This window comes from Scyliorhinus canicula, chromosome 2 (genome assembly GCF_902713615.1).
Source record: "Scyliorhinus canicula chromosome 2, sScyCan1.1, whole genome shotgun sequence".
Classification (NCBI taxonomy): Eukaryota; Metazoa; Chordata; class Chondrichthyes; order Carcharhiniformes; family Scyliorhinidae; genus Scyliorhinus; species Scyliorhinus canicula.
The window spans coordinates 283,680,523-283,702,322 of NC_052147.1; the positions used below are offsets into that span (position 1 = coordinate 283,680,523).

The following is a 21,800-nucleotide window of genomic DNA, read 5'->3' on the forward strand; positions in this document are numbered from 1 at the left end:
ACTTGAAATGAAATGAAAATGAAAATCACTTATTGTCACGAGTAGGCTTCAATGAAGTTACTGTGAAAAGCCCCTAGTCGCCACATTCCGGCGCCTGTCCGGGGAGGACTTTGCATCGGTATTCACCAATGACGGATGTTGAGGCTAGGGATGGATGTTTAAATACTCTAGGTCTTGTCGGCATAAGGAAGGGGGAGGTTTTGGGTATTCTAAAAGGCATTAAGGTGGCCAAGTCCCCAGGTCCGGATGGGATCTATCCCAAGTTACTGAGGGAAGCGAGGGACGCAATAGCTGGGGCCTTAACAGATATCTCTGCAGCATCCTTGAGCACGGGTGACGTCCCGGAGAACTGGAGAATTGCTGATGTTGTCCCTTTGTGTAAGAAGGGTAGCAGGGATAATCCAGGGAATTATAGACCTGTGAGCTTGATGTCAGTCATAGGCAAACTGTTGGAGAAGATACTGAGGGATAGGATCTATTCACATTTGGAATAAAATAGACTAATTAGTGATAGGCAGCATGGTTTTGTGCAGGGAAGGTCATGTCTTACAAACTTAATAGAATTCTTTGAGGAAGTGACAAAGTTAATTGATGAGGGAAGGGCTGTTGATGTCATATACATGGACTTTAGTAAAGCATTTGATAAAGTTTCCCATGGCAGGTTGATGGAAAAAGTGAAGTTGTATGGGGTTCAGGGTGTACTAGCACGATGGATAAAGAACTGGTTGGGCAACAGGAGACACAGAGTAGTGGCGGAAGGGAGTGTCTCAAAATGGAGAAAGGTGACTAGTGGTGTTCCACAGGGATCCGTGCTCGGACCACTGTTGTTTGTGATATATATATATATATATAAATAAATGATCTGGATGAAGGTATAAGTGGTCTGATTAGCAAGTTTGCAGATGATACTAAGATTGGTGGAGTTGCAGATAGCGAGGAGGACTGTCAGAGAATACAATAGATAGATTGGAGAGTTGGGCAGAGAAACGGCAGACGGAGTTCAATCCAGGCAAATACGAGGTGATGCATTTTGGAAGATCTAACTCAAGAGCAGACTATATGGTCAATGGAAGAGTCCTGGGGAAAATTGATGTACAGAGAGATCTGGGAGTTCAGGTCCATTGTACCCTGAAGGTGGCAACGCAGGTCGATAGAGTGGTCAAGAAGGCATACAGCATGCTTGCCTTCGTCGGACGGGGTACAAGAGTCGGCAGGTCATATTACAGTTGTATAGGACTTTGGTTAGGCCACATTTGGAATACTGCATGCAGTTCTGGTCGCCACATTACCAGAAGGATGTGGTGGATGCTTTAGAGAGGGTGCAGAGGAGCTTCACCAGGATGTTGCCTGGTATGGAGGGTGCTAGCTGTGAAGAAAGGTTGAGTAGATTAGGATTGTTTTCGTTGGAAAGACGGAGGTTGAGGGGGGACCTGATTGAGGTCTACAAAATTATGAGAGGTCTGGACAGGGTGGATAGCAACAAGCTTTTTCCAAGAGTGGGGGAGTCAATTACAAGGGGTCACGATTTCAAGGTGAGAGGGGAAAAGTTTAAGGGAGATGTGCGTGGAAAGTTTTTTACGCAGAGGGTGGTGGGTACCTGGAACGCTTTGCCAGCGGAGGTGGTAGAGGCGGGCACGATAGCATCATTTAAGATGCATCTGGACAGGTATATGAACGGGCAGGAATAGAGAAGTAGATCCTTGGAAAATAGGCGACAGATTCAGATAAAGGATCTGGATCGGCGCAGGCTGGGATGGCCGAAAGGCCTGTTCCTGTGCTGTAATTTTCTTTGTTCATGATCTCATTGAATGGTGGAGCAGGCTCGAGGGGCCAGATGGCCTACTCCTGCGCCTAGTTCTTATGTTCTTATCTATAAGGCACAAGTCAGGAGTGTTTTTTAAGGTATTTTTTGAGTCATCGGTTAGCTGAGGTCTGTATAAAAGACAGACAGACAGCGCACACAGTAAGCTAGCACTTTTCCAGGACACACATCCGGAGTGAGACTCATCCAGAGTGGGGATTGAAACTTGGTAATTTGGTGCAGTGAGGTAAATCAGCAAAGGTAAGTGGAAAATCTAATTCTGCTGTTTTTCAGTTAAAAGTGCAGTGTGGCGCTTAGTGTCTGATTGGTTGAAGCTGCCCCCACCCTAATTGCTGAGAGGCAGTTATCTGTCAATCACCTGAGGCCTGTTTAGAGGCACATTGTATTCTTCTCTTTGAAGTTAAGGTATTTTTTGAGTCATCGGTTAGCTGAGGTCTGTATAAAAGACAGACAGCGCACACAGTAAGCTAGCACTTTTCCAGGAGACACATCCGGAGTGAGACTCATACAGAGTGAGGATTTAAACTTGGTAATTTGGTGCAGTGAGGTAATTCGGTGCAGAGTGTGAGGAGGTGCTTTTTAACCCTGGTAAGTGACTGGTAAGTAGTCTCTCTTTTTCTTTTCATTGTCTAATTTATTTATTTTTATTTTGAAATTCTAGTTGTTTAAGTTTACCACGGGTTTAAGACATGGCAGGAGATCCCAGACCCGTGTCATGCTCCTCGTGTGCGATGTGGGAGCTCAGGGACACGTCCACTGTCCCTGGCTCCTTCACGTGCAACAAGTGTCTTCAGTTGCAGCTCTTGTTAGACCGCTTGACGGCTCTGGAGCTGCGGATGGACTCACTTTGGAGCATCTGCGATGCTGAGGAGGTCGTGGATAGCACGTTTAGCGAGTTGGTCACACCGCAGGTGAAGGTTACTGAGGGAGATAGAAAATGTGTGACCAAAAGAAAGAGCAAGAGTAGGAAGGCAGTGCAGGTGTCCCCTGCGGTCATCTCCCTGCAAAACAGATATACCGCTTTGGATACTGTTGAGGGAGATGGCTCACCAGGGGAAGGCAGCAGCAGCCAGGTTCATGGCACCGTGGCTGGCTCTGCTGCACAGCAGGGCAGGAAGAAAAATGGCAGGGCTATGGTGATAGGGGACTCGATCGTAAGGGGAATAGACAGGCGGTTCTGTGGACGCAATCGAGACTCCAGGATGGTATGTTGCCTCCCTGGTGCAAGGGTCAAGGATGTCTCGGAGCGGCTGCAGGACATTCTTGGGGGGGGGGGGGGGGGGGGGGGTGAACAGCCAGCTGTCGTGGTGCACATAGGCACCAACGATATTGGTAAAAAACGGGATGAGGTCCTACAAGCGGAATTCAGGGAGTTAGGAGTTAAACTAAAAAGTAGGACCTCAAAGGTAGTAATCTCAGGATTGCTACCAGTGCCACGAGCTAGTCAGAGTAGGAATGTCAGGATAGATAGGATGAATGCGTGGCTCGAGAAATGGTGCAAGAGGGAGGGATTCAAATTCCTGGGGCATTGGGACCAGTTCTGGGGGAGGTGGGACCAGTACAAACTGGACGGTCTGCACCTGGGCAGGACTGGAACCGATGTCCTAGGGGGGGTGTTTTCTAGAGCTGTTGGGGAGGGTTTAAACTAATGTGGCAGGGGGATGGGAACCGATGCAGGAAGTTGGAAGGTAGTAAAACAGGGACAGAAGCAAAAGGAAGGGGAAAAGAGCAAGGCAGAGAAGACATAGTCAAAAATCTAAAAGGGCGACAGTACAAGGTACAGTGACTGAGGGGAGCTCAGTAAATAGGCCCAGTAATAACAAAAGGAATAAAACTGGAGATGTTAAGATTCAAAACAGAGGTAAAAAAAACCAACATAAGTGTACTTTACCTGAATGCTCGTAGTATTCGGAATAAAGTAAATGAGTTGATGGCACAAATCATCGTAAATGATTATGATTTAGTGGCCATTACTGAAACATGGTTAAAGGATGGTCACGACTGGGAGTTAAATATCCGAGGGTATCAAACTATTCGGAAGGACAGAGTGGATGGTAAGGGAGGTGGTGTTGCTCTGTTATTTAAGGATGACATCCGGGCAAATAGTAAGGGATGACATCGGTGCTATGGAGGACAAGGTTGAATCCATTTGGGTGGAAATCAGGAATAGTAAGGCGAAAAAGTCACTGATAGGAGTAGTCTATAGGCCACCAAATAGTAACGATATGGTGGGGCAGGCAATAAACAAAGAAATAACTGATGCAGGTAGAAATGGTACAGCAGTTATCATGGGGAGTTTTAATCTACATGTCGATTGGTTTAACCAGGTCGGTCAAGGCAACCTTGAGGAGGAGTTTATAGAATGTATCCGCGATAGTTTCCGAGAACAGTATGTAATGGAACCTACGAGGGAACAAGCGGTCCTAGATCTTGTCCTGTGTAATGACACAGGATTGATTCATGATCTCATAGTTAGGGATCCTCTCGGAAGGAGCGATCACAATATGGTGGAATTTAAAATACAGATGGAGGGTGAGAAAGTAAAATCAAATACTAGTGTTTTGTGTTTAAACAAAGGAGATTACAAGGGGATGAGAGAAGAACTAGCTAAGGTAGACTGGGAGCTAAGACTTTATGGTGGAACAGTTGAGGAACAGTGGAGAACCTTCCAAGCGATTTTTCACAGTGCTCAGCAAAGGTTTATACCAACAAAAAGGAAGGACGGAAGAAAGAGGGAAAATCGACCGCGGATATCTAAGGAAATGAGGGAGAGTATCAAATTGAAGGAAAAAGCATATAAAGTGGCAAAGATTGCTGGGAGATTAGAGGACTGGGAAATCTTTAGGGGGCAACAGAAAGCTACTAAAAAAGCTATAAAGAAGAGTAAGATAGAGTATGAGAGTAAACTTGCTCAGAATATAAAAACAGACAGTAAACGTTTTTACAAATATATAAAACAAAAAAAGAGTGGCTAAGGTAAATATTGGTCCTTTAGAGGATGAGAAGGGAGTTTTAATAATGGGAAATGAGGAAATGGCTGAGGAACTGAACAGGTTTTTTGGGTTGGTCTTCACAGTGGAAGACACAAATAACATGCCAGCGACTGATAGAAATGAGGCTATGACAGGTGAGGACCTTGAGAGGATTGTTATCACTAAGGAGGGAGTGATGGGCAAGCTAATGGGGCTAAAGTTAGACAAGTCTCCTGGCCCTGATGGAATGCATCCCAGAGTGCTAAAAGAGATGGCTAGGGAAATTGCAGATGCACTAGTGATAATTTATCGAAATTCACTAGACTCTGGGGTGGTCCCGGTGGATTGGATATTAGCAAACGTGACGCCACTGTTTAAAAAAGGAGGTAGGCAGAAAGCAGGAAATTATAGGCCAGTGAGCTTAACTTTGGTAGTAGGGAAGATGCTGGAATCTATCATCAAGAAAGAAATTGCGAGGCATCTGGATAGAAATTGTCCCATTGGGCAGACGCAGCATGGGTTCGTAAAGGGCAGGTCATGCCTAACTAATTTAGTGGAATTTTTTGAGGACATTACCAGTGCAGTAGATAACGGGGAGCCGATGGATGTGGTATATCTGGATTTCCAGAAAGCCTTTGACAAGGTGCCACACAAAAGGTTGCTGTATAAGATAAAGATGCATGGCATTAAGGGTAAAGTAGTAGCATGGATAGAGGATTGGTTAATTAATAGAAAGCAAAGAGTTGGGATAAATGGGTGTTTCTCTGGTTGGCAATCAGTAGCTAGTGGTGTCCCTCAGGGATCAGTGTTGGGCCCACAATTGTTCACAATTTACATAGATGATTTGGAGTTGGGGACCAAGGGCAATGTGTCCAAGTTTGCAGATGACACTAAGATGAGTGGTAAAGCAAAAAGTGCAGAGGATACTGGAAGTCTGCAGAGGGATTTGGATAGGTTAAGTGAATGGGCTAGGGTCTGGCAGATGGAATACAATGTTGACAAATATGAGGTTATCCATTTTGGTAGGAATAACAGCAAACGGGATTATTATTTAAACGATAAAATATTAAAGCATGCCGCTGTTCAGAGAGACTTGGGTGTGCTAGTGCATGAGTCACAGAAGGTTGGCTTACAAGTGCAACAGGTGATTAAGAAGGCAAATGGAATTTTGTCCTTCATTGCTAGAGGGATGGAGTTTAAGACTAGGGAGGTTATGTTGCAATTGTATAAGGTGTTAGTGCGGCCACATCTGGAGTATTGTGTTCAGTTTTGGTCTCCTTACTTGAGAAAGGACGTACTGGCGCTGGAGGGTGTGCAGAGGAGATTCACTAGGTTAATCCCAGAGCTGAAGGGGTTGGATTACGAGGAGAGCTTGAGTAGACTGGGACTGTACTCGTTGGAATTTAGAAGGATGAGGGGGGATCTTATAGAAACATTTAAAATTATGAAGGGAATAGATAGGATAGATGCGGGCAGGTTGTTTCCACTGGCGGGTGACAGCAGAACTAGGGGACATAGCCTCAAAATAAGGGGAAGTAGATTTAGGACTGAGTTTAGGAGGAACTTCTTCACCCAAAGGGTTGTGAATCTATGGAATTCCTTGCCCAGTGAAGCAGTTGAGGCTCCTTCATTACATGTTTTTAATGTAAAGATAGATAGTTTTTTGAAGAATAAAGGGATTAAGGGTTATGGTGTTCGGGCCGGAAAGTGGAGCTGAGTCCACAAAAGATCAGCCATGATCTAATTGAATGGCGGAGCAGGCTCGAGGGGCCAGATGGCCTACTCCTGCTCCTAGTTCTTATGTTCTTATGTTACAGTTGTATAGGACTTTGGTTAGGCCACATTTGGAATACTGCGTGCAGTTCTGGTCGCCACATTGCCAGAAGGATGTGGTGGATGCTTTAGAGAGGTTGCAGAGGAGCTTCACCAGGATGTTGCCTGGTATGGAGGGTGCTAGCTATGAAGAAAGGTTGAGTAGATTAGGATTGTTTTCATTGGAAAGATGGAGGTTGAGGGGGGGACCTGATTGAGGTCTACAAAATTATGAGAGGTCTGGACAGGGTGGATAGCAACAAGCTTTTTCCAAGAGTGGGGCTGTCAATTACAAGGGGTCACGATTTCAAGGTGAGAGGGGGAAAGTTTAAGGGAGATGTGCGTTTTTTACGCAGAGGGTGGTGGGTGCCTGGAATGCTTTGCCAGCGGAGGTGGTAGAGGCGGGCACGATAGCATCATTTAAGATGCATCTGGACAGATATATGAAAGGGCGGGGAACAGAGAGAAGTAGATCCTTGGAAAATAGGCAACAGGTTTAGATAAAGGATCTGGATCGGCGCAGGCTGGGAGGGCCAAAGGGCCTGTTCCTGTGCTGTAATTTTCTTTGTTCTTTGTTCATGATCTCATTGAATGGTGGAGCAGGCTCGAGGGGCCAGATGGCCTACTCCTGCTCCTAGTTCTTATGTTCTTATCTATAAGGCACAAGTCAGGAGTGTAAGGGAATACTCTCCACTTGCCTGGATGAGTGCAGCTCCAACAACACAAGAAGCTCAACAACATCCAGGGTAAAGCAACCCGCTTGATTGGCACCCCATGTACAAACGTTCACTCCCTTCGCCACCGACGCACAGTAGCCGCACTGCAGGAATGTGCCAAGGCTTCATAAGGCAGCACCTTCCAAACGCACAACCACTATCATTGAGAAGGACAAGGGTATCAAATTCATAGGAACACCACCATCTGGAAATTTCTCTCTAAGCCACAAATTTCACGCTCTGCTCCCTTTCCTCACACCCCAACCCAAATGCACCGTACTAAAATCTAGGTGACAATATTCCTATGTTTAAACCAGATGAGACAACGTTGTGAAAGAACACATTTTTGTTTACTTTGGTAATCAGAGGCAGTGCACAATGCCTCCAAATTCCATTTCTATTGCATACTGGGCAGTAAATGCAGTTGCATTCTAATTCGGTTTGTCTTTCATCAAGATCACTCCCATATTGATCAAGGGCTGCTGCTACTCCGACTGACATACATATATCGTTGGAAATAATTCCCTCTCTGCAGAGCTTTAACACATTTCCTTACATTTCCTTACTCCTCTCCCATCCTTGAAATCCTTAGGAAGCATGGTAGCACAGTGATTAGCACAGTTGCTTCACAGCTCCAGGGTCCCAGGTTCAATTCCCACTTGGGTCACTGTCTGTGCGGAGTCTGCACATCCTCCCCGTGTGTGCGTGGGTTTCCTCCGGGTGGATTGGCCATGATAAATTGCCCTTAGTATACAAAAGAGGTGAGGTGGGGTTACGGGGATAGGGTGGAGTTGTGGGGTTAGGGTGGAGGTATGGACTTAGGTAGGGAGTTCTTTCCAAGGGCGGGTGCAGACTAGATGGGCCGAATGGCCTCCTTCTGCACTGTAAATTCGATGAAATTCAGACGTCACATTCAGTGAAAGTCAGTTTTTCAGGGGGAGCTCAAGAAAAAAGACACATTTAAGAACTTACCGATGTTCCTGTAGTAGATAGGCACAAAAACATTGATGACTCGTTCTGTTGCAAGGAGACACAGGCAGAACACGACCAGGCCCTGCAGCAAGTGACTTCCTTTTGGCCACATGTAGGGCACGAGCAATTGCACCTTCTTACGGAAGCCTTTCCATGTTGATTGACTGGCGCTGTCCTGATTCATGAGGGGCTGGAAAGAAAAGCAAAATTGTTCAGACGCTGAAATTCAAAAGATTTCAAAGTGAAGACCTTCAACCAAGCCTCCAATTATTTTAGTCTCCTTATCCAAGGAACAATTGGTCTAAAAAGGGGAGCAATGAAGGTTCTGGGGCCTCACGGTAGCATGGTGGTTAGCATCAATGCTTCACAGCTCCAGGGTCCCAGGTTCGATTCCCGGCTGGGTCACTGTCTGTGTGGAGTCTGCACGTCCTCCCCGTGTGTGCGTGGGTTTCCTCCGGGTGCTCCGGTTTCCTCCTACAGTCCAAAGATGTGCGGGTTAGGTGGATTGGCCATGCTAAATTGCCCGTAGTGTAAGGTTAATGGGGGGATTGTTGGGTTACGGGTATGTGGGTTACGTGGGTTTAAGTGGGGTGATCATGGCTCGGCACAACATTGAGGGCCGAAGGGCCTGTTCTGTGCTGTACTGTTCTATGTTCTATGTTCTATGTTCACCAGATTGTTTCTTGGGCTGAGATGGCTGTCCTATAAAAGGACATATTGAGGAGCAATATGCCTATATTCTCCAGAGCGTACAAGAGTGGAAGGTGATCCCATTGAAAAGTGTAAAATTCCAGGAGGTCTTGGCGGGGCAGAGCTGAGAGGCTATTTCTCATAGAATTTACAGTGCAGAAGGAGGCCATTCAGCCCATCGAGTCTGCACCGGCTCTTGGAAAGAGCACACTACCCAAAGTCAACACCGCTACCCTATCCCCATAACCCAGTAACCCCACCCAACACGAAGGGCAATTTTGGACACTAAGGTCAATTTATCCAGGGCCAATCCACCTAACCTGCACATCTTTGGACTGTGGGAGGAAACCGGAGTACCCGGAGGAAACCCACGCAAACACGGGGAGGATGTGCAGACTCCGCACAGACAGTGACCCAAGCCGGAATCGAACCTGGGACCCTGGAGCTGTGAAGCGGTTGTGCTATCCACAATGCTACCGTGCTGCCCCCTTTTGTTTTCTTTTTTTTTTAAATTCACTTACGGGATGTGGGTGTCACTGGTTCGGCCAACATTTATAGCCCATCCCTAATTGCCCTAAAGAAGGTGGTGATGAGCTGTCTAGTTGAACCGCTGCAGTCCTTAGGTCTAGGTCCTGAAGAGTTTAGTTTGGGTTATCGCCCCAGAGGTTTGGCAATGTTCAGTATGTTCAAGCCAGAGATCAACAGATGTGCTGCACCCTATCCAAAGCAGACATATAGGCTGGAGGAGGGTCTGGGGAGGGTGGGCGGTTTGGAGGAACTGTTGGAAGGAAGATTGGGGGGGATGTGAGGGGGGTGCTTGGTCAGACTTCAATTATTTTTGTAAATGCAGTAATTTCTCTGTAACAACTTTCCTAACATCAGTTAATTGCTCTGTGATTAATTATCCTGAGAGAATCAACATCCGGTCCCGAATTTCAAAGAACAAAGAAAAGTACAGCACAGGAACAGGCCCTTCTGCCCTCCAAGCCTGCGCCGACCATGTTGCCCGTCTAAACTAAAATCTTCTACACTTCCGGGGTCCGTATTCCTCTATTCCCATCCTATTCATGTATTTGTCAAGGCATCCTTTAAATGTCACTATAGTCCCTGCTTCCACCATCTCCTCCGGCAGCAAGTTCCAGGCACCCACTACCCTCTGCGTAAAAAAACTTGCCTCGTACATCTTCTCTGAACCTTGCCCTACGCACCTTAAACCTATATCCCCTAGTAATTGAACCCTCTACCCTGGGAAAAGGGTCTATGCCCCTCGCAATTTTGTAGACCTCTATCAAGTTGCCCCTCAAACTCAGACGTTCCAGTGAGAATAAACCGAGTTTATTCAACCTCTCCTCATAGCTAATGCCCTCCATACCAGGCAACATCCTGGTAAATCTCTTTTGCACCCTCTCTAAAAGCCTCCACATCCTTCTGGTAGTGTGGTGACCAGAATTGAACACTATACTCCAACTGTGGCCTAACTAAGGTTCTATACAGCCGCAACATGACTTGACAATTTTTATACTCAATGCCCCGGCCAATGAAGGCAAGCATGCCGTATGCCTTCTTGACTACCTTCTCCACCTGTATTGTCATTTTCAGTGACCTGTGAATCTGTACATCTAGATCTCTGACTGTCAATACTTTTGAGGGTTCTACCATTCACTGTATATTCCCTACCTGTATTAGACCTTCCAAAATGCATTTTCCGGATTAAACTCCATCTGCCATATCTCCATCCAAGTCTCCAAACGATCTAAATCCTGCTGTATCCTCTGGCAGTCCTCATTGCTATCCGCAATTCCACCAACCTTTGTGTCGTCCGCAAACTTACTAATTACATTTTCGTCCAAATCATTTATATATAACTACAAACAGCAAAGGTCCCCAGCACTGATTCCTGCGGAACACCACTAGGCACAGCCCTCCAATTAGAAAAGCACCCTTCCATTGCTACTCTCTGCCTTCTATGACCTAGCCAGTTCTGCATCCATCTTGCCAGCTCACTTCTGATCCCGTGTGACTTCACCTTTTGTACCAGTTTACCATGAGGGACCTTGTCAAAAGCCTTACTGAAGTCCATATAGACAACATCCGCTGCCCTACCTGCATCAATCATCTTTGTGACCTCCTCGAAAAACTCTATCTATCAAGTTAGTGAGACATGACCTCCCCTTCACAAAACCGTGCTACATCTTGCTATTACGTCCACTTGCTTCCAAATGGGAGTAGATCCTGTCTCGAAGAATTCTCTCCAGTAATTTCCCTACCACTGATGCAAGGCTCATCGGCCTGTAGTTCCCTGGATTATCCTTGCTACCCTTCTTGAACAAAGGAACAACATTGGCTATTCTCCAGTCCTCTGGGGCATCACCTGTAGATAGTGAGGATCCAAAATTTCGGTCAAGGCCTCAGCAATTTCCTCTCTTGCCTCCTTCAGTATTCTGGGGTAGATCCCATCAGGCCCCGAGGACTTACTCACCTTAATGTTTTTCAAGACGCCCAACACCTCGGGCGGAATTCTCCGCTTCCGGGAAAAATCGGGAGGGCCATCGTGAACTCGGCCGAGTTTCACAACGGCCTCGGAGGCCACTCCTCGCCCCCTATTCTCCCCTCCCGGCGGGGCTAGCAGCGCTCAGTAACTCTTGCCCGGCGGTCAGCGCGCCGAGAGTGACGTGACGGCGGCGCCTATGTGACGTCAGCCGCGCATGCGCAGGTTGGCCGGCTCCAACCCGTGCACGCGCGGTGGCCATCTTTCCCCTCAGCCGCCATGATCTTGCGGGGCGGCAGAGGGGAAATAGTGCGTCCGATTGAGACGCCGGCCCGACGATCGGCGGGCACTGATCACGGGCCTGTCCCCTCCCGAGCACAGTCGTGGTGCTCATTCCCCACGAGGCCCCCTACAAGCCCCAAAACGGACATCTCACGGCGATTTCACGACGGCAGCGACCAGGTGTGGTTGCCGCCGTCGTGAAACGGTCGCGAACGGCAGGCCGCTCGGCCCATCCGGGTCGGAGAATCGCCGGTCGCCGTGAAAAACGGCGAGCCCTGATTCTTCAGAGCGGGGGGGTGGGAGAATCGCGGGGGGCGCCAGGGGGTCGTGAAATTAGTCAGGGGGCCCTCCCGCGATTCTCCCTCCCGGCGTGGGGAGCGGAGAATCGCGCCCCTCATCTTTTTGGATCTCAACGTGACCCAGGCTATCTACACATCCTTCTCCAGACTCAACATCCACCAACTCCTTCCCTTTGGTGAGCACTGATGCAAAGTACTCATTTTGTGCCTCACCCATTTCCTCTGGCTCCACACATAGATTCCCTCCCGTCCTTCAGTGGGCCAACCCTTTCCCTGGCTACCCTCTTGCTTTTTATATACGTGTAAAAAGCCTTGGGATTTTCCTTAACCCCATTTGCCAATTACTTTTCATGACCCCTTTTAGCCCTCCTGACTCCTTGCTGCCCTCTGAGGTGTCCTCCCGCAGTACAGCTGTGATAGTCTCCCTAACCAGTAGCGCAACTCCTCCATCCCTTTTACATCCCACTCTATCCCTCCTGAAACATCTAAATCCTGGTACGTTTAGCTGCCAACCCTGTCCTTCCCTCAACCAGGTCTCTGTAATGGCAACAACATCATAGTTCCAAGTACTAATCCAAGCTCTAAGTTCATCTGCCTTACCCATAATACTTCTTACATTAAAACATATGCACTTCAGGCCACCAGTCCCGCTTTTTTCAGCAACATCTCCCTGTCTGCTCTTCCTCAGAGCCATACTGGCCCTATTCCCTAGTTCTCCCACAATTTTTTTACCGTCCGACCTATTGCTCCGGTACCCACCCCCCCTGCCATACTAGTTTAAACCCTCCTGTGTGACACTAGCAAACCTCACCATTGCTACAGTCACTATCTACTGCATGCAGGTGCAATGCAAGATAGAGATAAACCTACATCTATGAAATGAAAATTGAAATGAAAATCGCTTATTGTCACGAGTAGGCTTCAATGAAGTTACTGTGAAAAGCCCCTAGTCGCCACATTCCGGCGCCTGTCCGGGGAGGCTGGTACAGGAATCGAACCGTGCTGCTGACCTACTTGGTCTGCTTTAAAAGCCAGCGATTTAGCCTGGTGAGCTAAACCAGCCCCTATACAGCCCCTTTCACAATGTCTCAAAGTGCTTTACAGCCAATGATGTAGTTTTGAGTTGTCATCACTGGTGCAATGTTATCAAATGGCGGAGCAGACTCAAGGGGCTGAATGACTTACTGCTGCTCTTAATGTGCATGTTCCTATGTCATTTTGGGATGGATGAGATGAGCTGGGCCAGAAGGTCTTAGTCATCCGTAATTATCTTGTGAACAGAGGGTGGAATCATGGCTGGGTTCTGTTTATTTTATTGCTAATCGGAGTTTACTGGGAGCCAGTTTAGAGGGGTGAGACTGCAAGGTCAGGGGTATGGAATAGGCTTGTGGTGAATCAGTAACCCGTTTTAGTCTGCACAGGATTCTCAAGACTCTTGCCCATTTGTCTAATCGTGTTGCGTTTTATGTTTTTATTGTGATAAAGGTGTGTTGCACAGTTGATGTTGAAAATATACTGCTGCGAGAAGCAGTAATCAGCAGTAATTCAGGCTCGCTGATCACAAAACCAGTCTTGGTTCTCTGGCTGGCCGCAAGTTGCACGGCCACACCCGACAACCTGGAAACAAGAGTAGCACCAGGGCCTGTGATTGCTCTCCTTGGCCCTGCACAGAATTACATAGGATACGCGGCACTGAAACAGGCCACTTAGCCCTACCGGTCCATGCCAGTGTTGATGCTCCTTATCTTTTCTCATCCAAATCTACTTTTGTAACCGTCTCCTTCATATGCTTGCCCAGCTTCCCCTTAAACGCGTCGACGCTATTTGGCTTCAACCAAACAGTATGGTGATGAGTTCAATATCCTCACCAATCACTCTCTGGGTGAAGTAGTTTCTTCTGAATTCTCTATCTTATCTTGATGACCTCTAGTTACGCTCATCTCAACAAGAGAAGTCTCTCTCTCTCTGTATCTACTTTGTCAAAACATTTTGTAATGTTAAATGCCTACATTAGGCAAGTCCCTCAGCTTTTGCTATCAATGGAAAAGAGACCCAGCCTGTTCATCCTTTCCTGTTATTTACATCTTTAAAATTACGACCGGTGCCTCAAGAATTTCCATTCCCACTTCTTGCCATATCCTTGGTTGCATCTCACCTGTCTTAACAACTTTGTATAGGCAGCCTATCCTACTTAATATAATCTTTTTTGTCACAAGAAAGGCTTTAACACTGCAATGAAGTTACTGTGAAAACCCCTAGTCGCCACATTCCGGCACCTGTTCGGGTACACAGAGAGAGAATTCAGAATGTCCAATTCACCGAATCAGCACATCTTTCAGGACTTGGTTTAGCACACTGGGCTAAATCGCAGGCTTTTAAACCAGACCAAGGCAGGCCAGCAGCACGGTTCAAATCCCGTACCAGCCTCCCCGAACAGGCGCCGGAATGTGGCGACTAGGGGCTTTTTACAGTAACGTAATTGAAGCCTACTCGTGACAATAAGCGATTTTCATTTTTTTCACTTGTGGGAGGAAACCAGAGCACCCAGAGGAAACCCACCTCCTTTACACCACCACCTTTTCAGTATTTTAAGCCCCTCTAGTGTTTGAATGGCCTCCTCTTTCACCATGACCTGGATAGCATCTTCCTTAGTTAACACAGATCAAAGTATTGATTTAATATCTTGGCCATGCCCCCTGACTCCAGGTATAAATCCCTGTTTTGGTCCTTAATTAGCCATACTCCTCCAACCACCACTTTTGCTATTTTAGTGTCTGGAAGAATTTGGGATTTGTTCTATGTTAGTCTCCAGTCTCTTTTCATATTTTCTTTGCTTCTCTCAACTGCCTTTTCACCTCCCTTCAGAACATTTTATACTTAGCTTGGTTCTCGATTGTATTTTCTACCTGACATCTGTCGTGAACCTATCTTTTTCTCCCTTATCTTATTTTCTATCTTTTTTTGTCAGCCGGGGAGCTCTGGATTTGTTTGCCTTACTTTTCCTTTCGAGGGAATATAATAATAATAATCTTTATTGTCTGAAGTAGGCGCCTGTTCGGGTACACGCAGGGAGAATTCAGAATGTCCAAATTACCTAACAGCACGTCTTTCGGGACTTGTGGGAGGAAACCGGAGCACCCGGAGGGAACCCACGCAGACACGGGGAGAACGTGCAGACTCCGCACAGACAATGACCCAAGCCGGGAATTGAACCTGGAACCCTGGTACTGTGAAGCAACAGTGCTGACCACTGTGCTACCCTGCTGTCCTTGACTGCCTGAACCATCATTTCTTTGAAGGGAGCTCACTGTTCAGCAACCGTTTTTCCTGCCAGTCTTTGAGCAGCTCTTCTGACCCAGATCCGTTCTTACCCCTTTGAAATTGGATCTCCCGAAATTAATTATTTTTACTTCAGACTATGCTTTGTCCATAATCAGCTTAAATCCTCTGATACAATGATCACTTTTCCCTAAATGTTCTCTATTGACGACTGAGCCTCTTGGCCTCTTTGAACAAGGGGACCTTGGGAGTACGAATACGTCAATCACTAGAAGTTTCACTGCACGTTAGCAGGACCATATAAAGCAAATTGGATTTTATTTCTCTAGAGATAGCATTGAAAAGTAGGAAAGTTATAGGAAGTTACAGGCTGGCATGGGCTCCACCAGTGTGCCAGGTTAACAGTACCAAGGTGGTAAGTTGCCCATACCAGGGCCTGGAGATGCCCTTCCCTTAAGAGGTGGGGTGAGGGACCTCCGAAGAGGTGTGTTGGGCCAGAAGGGGGATTGGAGGCTGGGGTGGAGGAGCTGAAATATCAGGCGCCATCCAATCCATGAATACTCTCCGTGCATTGATGAGACCAAAAAATACAGCAGAGTCCCATTAGATAGCAGGGCCATTCTTGCTGTTGCAGGTGCTGAGAAATACCACGCTATACCTGCCCAAAACGGGATTTTTTTTCCCCCAAGTTAAAATGCTCCCAATATAAAATAAAAGGTAAAAATCTGAAGGGGTGCAGTACTAGAGGGAAAAGCTATATATATATATATATATACACATGCATAAGTGATTGAAGTCGGGAAGGCAGATTCAGAGAGCAGTTCAAAATATGCATACAGTATCCTGGGCGTCATTAGTATGGGCATAGAGTACAAGAGTAGGAAGAGTATGTTGACATGAGTTTAGCCTTATGGGCGCTACTTAACAGAAACATTTTGAAGTTAATTTGGGGCTCAATTGGCGGGGTGTTTCTCGATGGCCGCGTTGGCGAGATCGGGGCACATATTTAACGGCACTTTAATCGCCTCACCTTACGGCGGGTGGTGTTTGGGTTTGGGCCGTGGATCTTGTGATTCGTTGTGGCAGGTGATCTATACTTTGGCAGGTGGAATGAAGATCAGTTCAGCGTTTGTCTGGTGTTTAAAACATTAATAAAGAATGAATTGTACGAAATATCTTGTGTCAGTGTTTCTCTGTCCGACAGGTCAATTGATATCTTAGTCCGAGGGTCAGCACTTGGCTTCCCTGGGTGGGCATGGTTAAGTGATTGCCTTAATGTTACACTGTGTTTAAATCTCTGACACGTCAGACAAACGCTGATAGAAGTAGACTATTTGACCCTGGCTCGGCATGGTAGGTGATCGTCTTAATGTCACCCCATACCTCAATTAAAATAATGGCTGGTGATAATCCAGATTGGGAAAAGGGTACTCTGGGATTACCTAAATGACAAATGGGTTGCATATGCAAATAAGGTACTTGAGGGTCGGGGCACTCTGGATAGCAGCGCTGGGAAGATAATATTTTTTACTGTCACAAGTAGGCTTACATTAACAGTGCAATGAAGTTACTGTGAAAATCCCCTAGTTGCCACATTTCGGCGCCTATTCGGGTACACAGAGGGGGAATTCAGAATGTCCAAATTACCTAACAGCACGTCTTTCAGGACTTGTGGGAGGAAACCGGAGCATCCGGAGGAAACCCATGCAGACATGGGGGGAACGTGCAGACAGTGACCCAAGCCAGGAATCGAACCTGGGACCCTGGTGCTCTGAAGTGACAGTGCTAAGCACTGTGCTGCCCGACTGGAAAGGGGCAAGCGAAATGTGCCTCCAAGCTGAGTTAGGCTACACCTCGATATATGAGAGAATTATATGAGAAGGAGGTAGAAAATGCAAGATTAAAACAGCAGTTGAGTGCTGCAAAGCAGGAAACTGACACGTGGCACGTTAGAGCTTTAGAAACTGAACAAAGGAATGAAATGCAAGTGTTACAGATGAAATGAAATGAAAAGAAAATGAAATGAAAATCGCTTATTGTCACGAGTAGGCTTCAATGAAGTTGCTGTGAAAAGCCCCTAGTTGCCACATTCTGGCGCCTGTTTGGGGAGATGAGTCAATTTCAGACACAGTGTGAGGACGAAGATAGATTAGATTTACTGTCACATGTGCAGAGGTCTGTGTATACACCGGGCAGATCGTTCCACACATGAAAAACATAGAACATACAATAAATATACCATGTAAATGTATTAACATAGGATGAAGAACCACTCAGTAGAGAAAATGTCTAGTGTGATCAGTTCAGTCCATAAAAGGGTCATTTAGGATTCTAGTAACAGAAGGGAAGAAGCTGTTTTTGAATCTGTGTTTTGTATCTCCTGCCCGATGGGAAAAGTTAGAAGAGAGAATAACCCGGGTGGGAGGGGTCTTTGATTATGCTGCCCGCTTTCCCCAGGCAGTGGGAGGTGTAGACAGAGTCAATGGATGGGAGGCAGGTTTGTGTGATGGACTGGGCTGTGTTCACGACTCTGTAGTTTCTGACGGTCTTGGGCCGAGCAGTTGCCATACCAGGCTGTGATGCAGCCAGGTAGGATGCTTTCTATAGTGCATCTGTAAAAGTTGGTGAGAGTCAATGTGGACATTGAATTTCCTTAGTGTCCTGAGGAAGCATAGGCACTGTTGTGCTGTGAGATTGAGAAACGCAGCTCACGAGACGTTTGTGGAGATAGGGCAGAAGTGTAGTGATTTACAGGCTGCTGTGAAGTCATAAACAGAACGGAGAAGGAAATTGCCGAAACACATGACATGTCAGAAAGCGATAGAGACAGATAGAGGGTGAGAAATTGAAGTCTCTACACAGGTCTCAGGATGTGCACATTGTGAAGACCAGCACGGTAGCACAGTGGTTAGCTCAGTTGCTTCACAGTTCCAGAGTACCAAGTTCGATTCCCGGCTTGGGTCACTGTCTGTGTGGAGTCTGCACGTTCTCTCCGTGTCTGCGGGGGTTTCCTCTGGGTGCTCCGGTTTCCTCCCACAGTCCAAAGATGTGCAAGTTAGGTGGATTGGCCATGTTAAATTGACCTTCGTGTCCAAAAGGTTAGGTTGGGTTACTGGGTTACGGGGATAGGGGGGAGGCATGGGGCTTAAGTAGGGTGCTCTTTCCAAAGGCCGGTTCAGACTTGATGGGCCGAATGGCCTCCTTCTGCACTGTAAATTCTATAATTCTATGATTTTGAGATTGAAGGCCAGATGGAATCAGCGACAAAGTGAAGTTCTACAGGGGCAATAAAGGGCTTGAAATGCTCAGCGAGCCAAATGTAGACAATGATGGGGACGGAGAAATAGATCATTGAATGGGGACGAGGACTGTAGGCACAGGGATGACTCCTAGGCTAATCCCTATGCGACGATCAAATGATAGAACCAACAACCCCACTCACGTCCATGACCCTCACTCGTACCCCCAAACCCCTAAGGGGCCCTTTCTGACAAAACAAAAAGTTGGGGGGTAGTGAGTGGCGCGGTGTTACACAACGGAGAGGGGAAGCAAGGGCGGTGTTACAGAATGGGGATGGGGAAGCGAGGCCGGTGTTACAGAATGGGGAGGGGGAAGCGAGGGCGGTGTTACAGAATGGGGATGGGAAAGCGAGGCCGGTGTTACAGAATGGGGAGGGGGAAGCGAGGGCGGTGTTACAGAATGGGGAGGGGAAGGGACGGCAGTGTTACAGAATGGGGAGGGGAAGCGAGGGCGGTGTTACAGAATGGGGATGGGGAAGCGAGAGCGGTGTTACAGAATGGGGATGGGGAAGCAAGGGCGGTGTTACGGGATGGGGAAGCGAGGGCGGTGTTACAGAATGGGGATGGGGAAGCGAGAGCGGTGTTACAGAATGGGGATGGGGAAGCGAGGGCCGTGTTACAGAATGGGGATGGGGAAGCGAGGGCGGTGTTACAGAATAGGGATGGGGAAGCGAGGGCGGTGTTACAGAATGGGGATGGGGAAGCGAGGGCGGTGTTACAGAATGGGGATGGGGAAGCGAGGGCAGTGTTACAGAATGGGTAGGGGAAGGGAGGGCAGTGTTACAGAATGGGGAGGGGAAGCGAGAGCGGTGTTACAGAATGGGGATGGGGAAGCGAGGGCGGTGTTACAGAATGGGGAGGGGAAGCGAGAGCGGTGTTACAGAATGGGGATGGGGAAGCGAGGGCGGTGTTACAGAATGGGGATGGGGAAGCGAGGGCGGTGTTACAGAATGGGGATGGGGAAGCGAGAGCGGTGTTACAGAATGGGGATGGGGAAGCGAGAGCGGTGTTACAGAATGGGGATGGGGAAGCGAGGGCGGTGTTACAGAATGGGGAGGGGAAGCGAGAGCGGTGTTACAGAATGGGGAGGGGAAGCGAGGGCAGTGTTACAGAATGGGTAGGGGAAGGGAGGGCGGTGTTACAGAATGGGGAGGGGAAGCGAGGGCAGTGTTACAGAATGGGGATGGGGAAGCGAGGGCGGTGTTACAGAATGGGGATGGGGAAGCGAGGGCGGTGTTACAGAATGGGGATGGGGAAGCGAGAGCGGTGTTACAGAATGGGGAGGGGAAGCGAGAGCGGTGTTACAGAATGGGGAGGGGAAGCGAGGGCAGTGTTACAGAATGGGGATGGGGAAGCGAGAGCGGTGTTACAGAATGGGGAGGGGAAGGGAGGGCAATGGGGAGGGGAAGCGAGGCCGGTGTTACAGAATGGGGAGGAGAAGCGAGGGCAGTGTTACAGAATGGGGATGGGGAAGCGAGGGCAGTGTTACAGAATGGGGAGGGGAAGGGAGGGCGGTGTTGCAGAATGGGGAGGGGAAGGGAGGGCGGTGTTACAGAATGGGGATGGGGAAGCGAGGGCGGTGTTACAGAATGGGGAGGGGAAGGGAGGGCGGTGTTACAGAATGGGGAGGGGAAGGGAGGGCGGTGTTACAGAATGGGGATGGGGAAGCGAGGGCGGTGTTACAGAATGGGGAGGGGAAGGGAGGGCGGTGTTACAGAATGGGGATGGGGAAGCGAGAGCGGTGTTACAGAATGGGGAGGGGAAGGGAGGGCGGTGTTGCAGAATGGGGAGGGGAAGGGAGGGCGGTGTTACAGAATGGGGAGGGGAAGCGAGGGCAGTGTTACAGAATGGGGAGGGGAAGGGAGGGCGGTGTTACAGAATGGGGATATCGAGTTCTTTGAGAAGGTGACTGAACAGGTAGACGAGGGTAGAGCAGTTGATGTGGTGTATATGGACTTCAGTAAAGCGTTTGATAAGGTTCCCCACGGTCGGCTATTGCAGAAAATACGGAGGCTGGGGATTGAGGGTGATTTAGAGATGTGGATCAGAAATTGGCTAGTTGAAAGAAGACAGAGAGTGGTAGTTGATGGGAAATGTTCAGAATGGAGTTCAGTTACGAGTGGCGTACCACAAGGATCTGTTCTGGGGCCGTTGCTGTTTGTCATTTTTATAAATGACCTAGAGGAGGGCGCAGAAGGATGGGTGAGTAAATTTGCAGACGACACTAAAGTCGGTGGAGTTGTAGACAGTGCGGAAGGATGTTGCAGGTTACAGAGGGACATAGATAAGCTGCAGAGCTGGGCTGAGAGGTGGCAAATGGAGTTTAATGTGGAGAAGTGTGAGGTGATTCACTTTGGAAAGAATAACAGAAATGCGGAATATTTGGCTAATGGTAAAATTCTTGGTAGTGTGGATGAGCAGAGGGATCTCGGTGTCCATGTACATAGATCCCTGAAAGTTGCCACCCAGGTTGATAGGGTTGTGAAGAAGGCCTATGGTGTGTTGGCCTTTATTGGTAGAGGGATTGAGTTCCGGAGCCATGAGGTCATGATGCAGCTGTACCAAACTCTGGTACGGCCGCATTTGGAGTATTGCGTACAGTTCTGGTCGCCTCATTATAGGAAGGACGTGGAAGCTTTGGAACGGGTGCAGAGGAGATTTACCAGGATGTTGCCTGGTATGGAGGGAAAATCTTATGAGGAAAGGCTGATGGACTTGAGGTTGTTTTCGTTAGAGAGAAGAAGGTTAAGAGGTGACTTAATAGAGGCATACAAAATGATCAGAGGGTTAGATAGGGTGGACAGCGAGAGCCTTCTCCCGCGGATGGAGGTGGCTAGCACGAGGGGACATAGCCTTAAATTGAGGGGTAATAGATATAGGACAGAGGTCAGAGGTGGGTTTTTTACGCAAAGAGTGGTGAGGCCGTGGAATGCCCTACCTGCAACAGTAGTGAACTCGCCAACATTGAGGGCATTTAAAAATTTATTGGATAAGCATATGGATGATAAGGGCATAGTGTAGGTTAGATGGCCTTTAGTTTTTTTTTCCATGTCGGTGCAACATCGAGGGCCGAAGGGCCTGTACTGCGCTGTATCGTTCTATGTTCTATGTTCTATGATGGGGAAGCGAGGCCGGTGTTACAGAATGGGGATGGGGAAGCGAGAGCGGT

General features: G+C 47.9%; 1 protein-coding gene across 4 annotated transcripts in view; it reads right to left on the bottom strand.

The window, feature by feature from the left end:
• The window catches only part of LOC119962210 (ATP-binding cassette sub-family B member 6, mitochondrial-like), a 285,333-nt gene that overhangs the window by 173,067 nt on the left and 90,466 nt on the right, over window positions 1–21,800 (bottom strand). For all 4 annotated transcript variants that reach the window (XM_038790179.1, XM_038790178.1, XM_038790181.1 and 1 more), the window contains exon 4: window positions 8,295–8,484. In XM_038790179.1, the coding sequence (XP_038646107.1) occupies window positions 8,295–8,484 (190 nt within the window). The remainder of the gene's footprint in view (window positions 1–8,294; window positions 8,485–21,800) is intronic.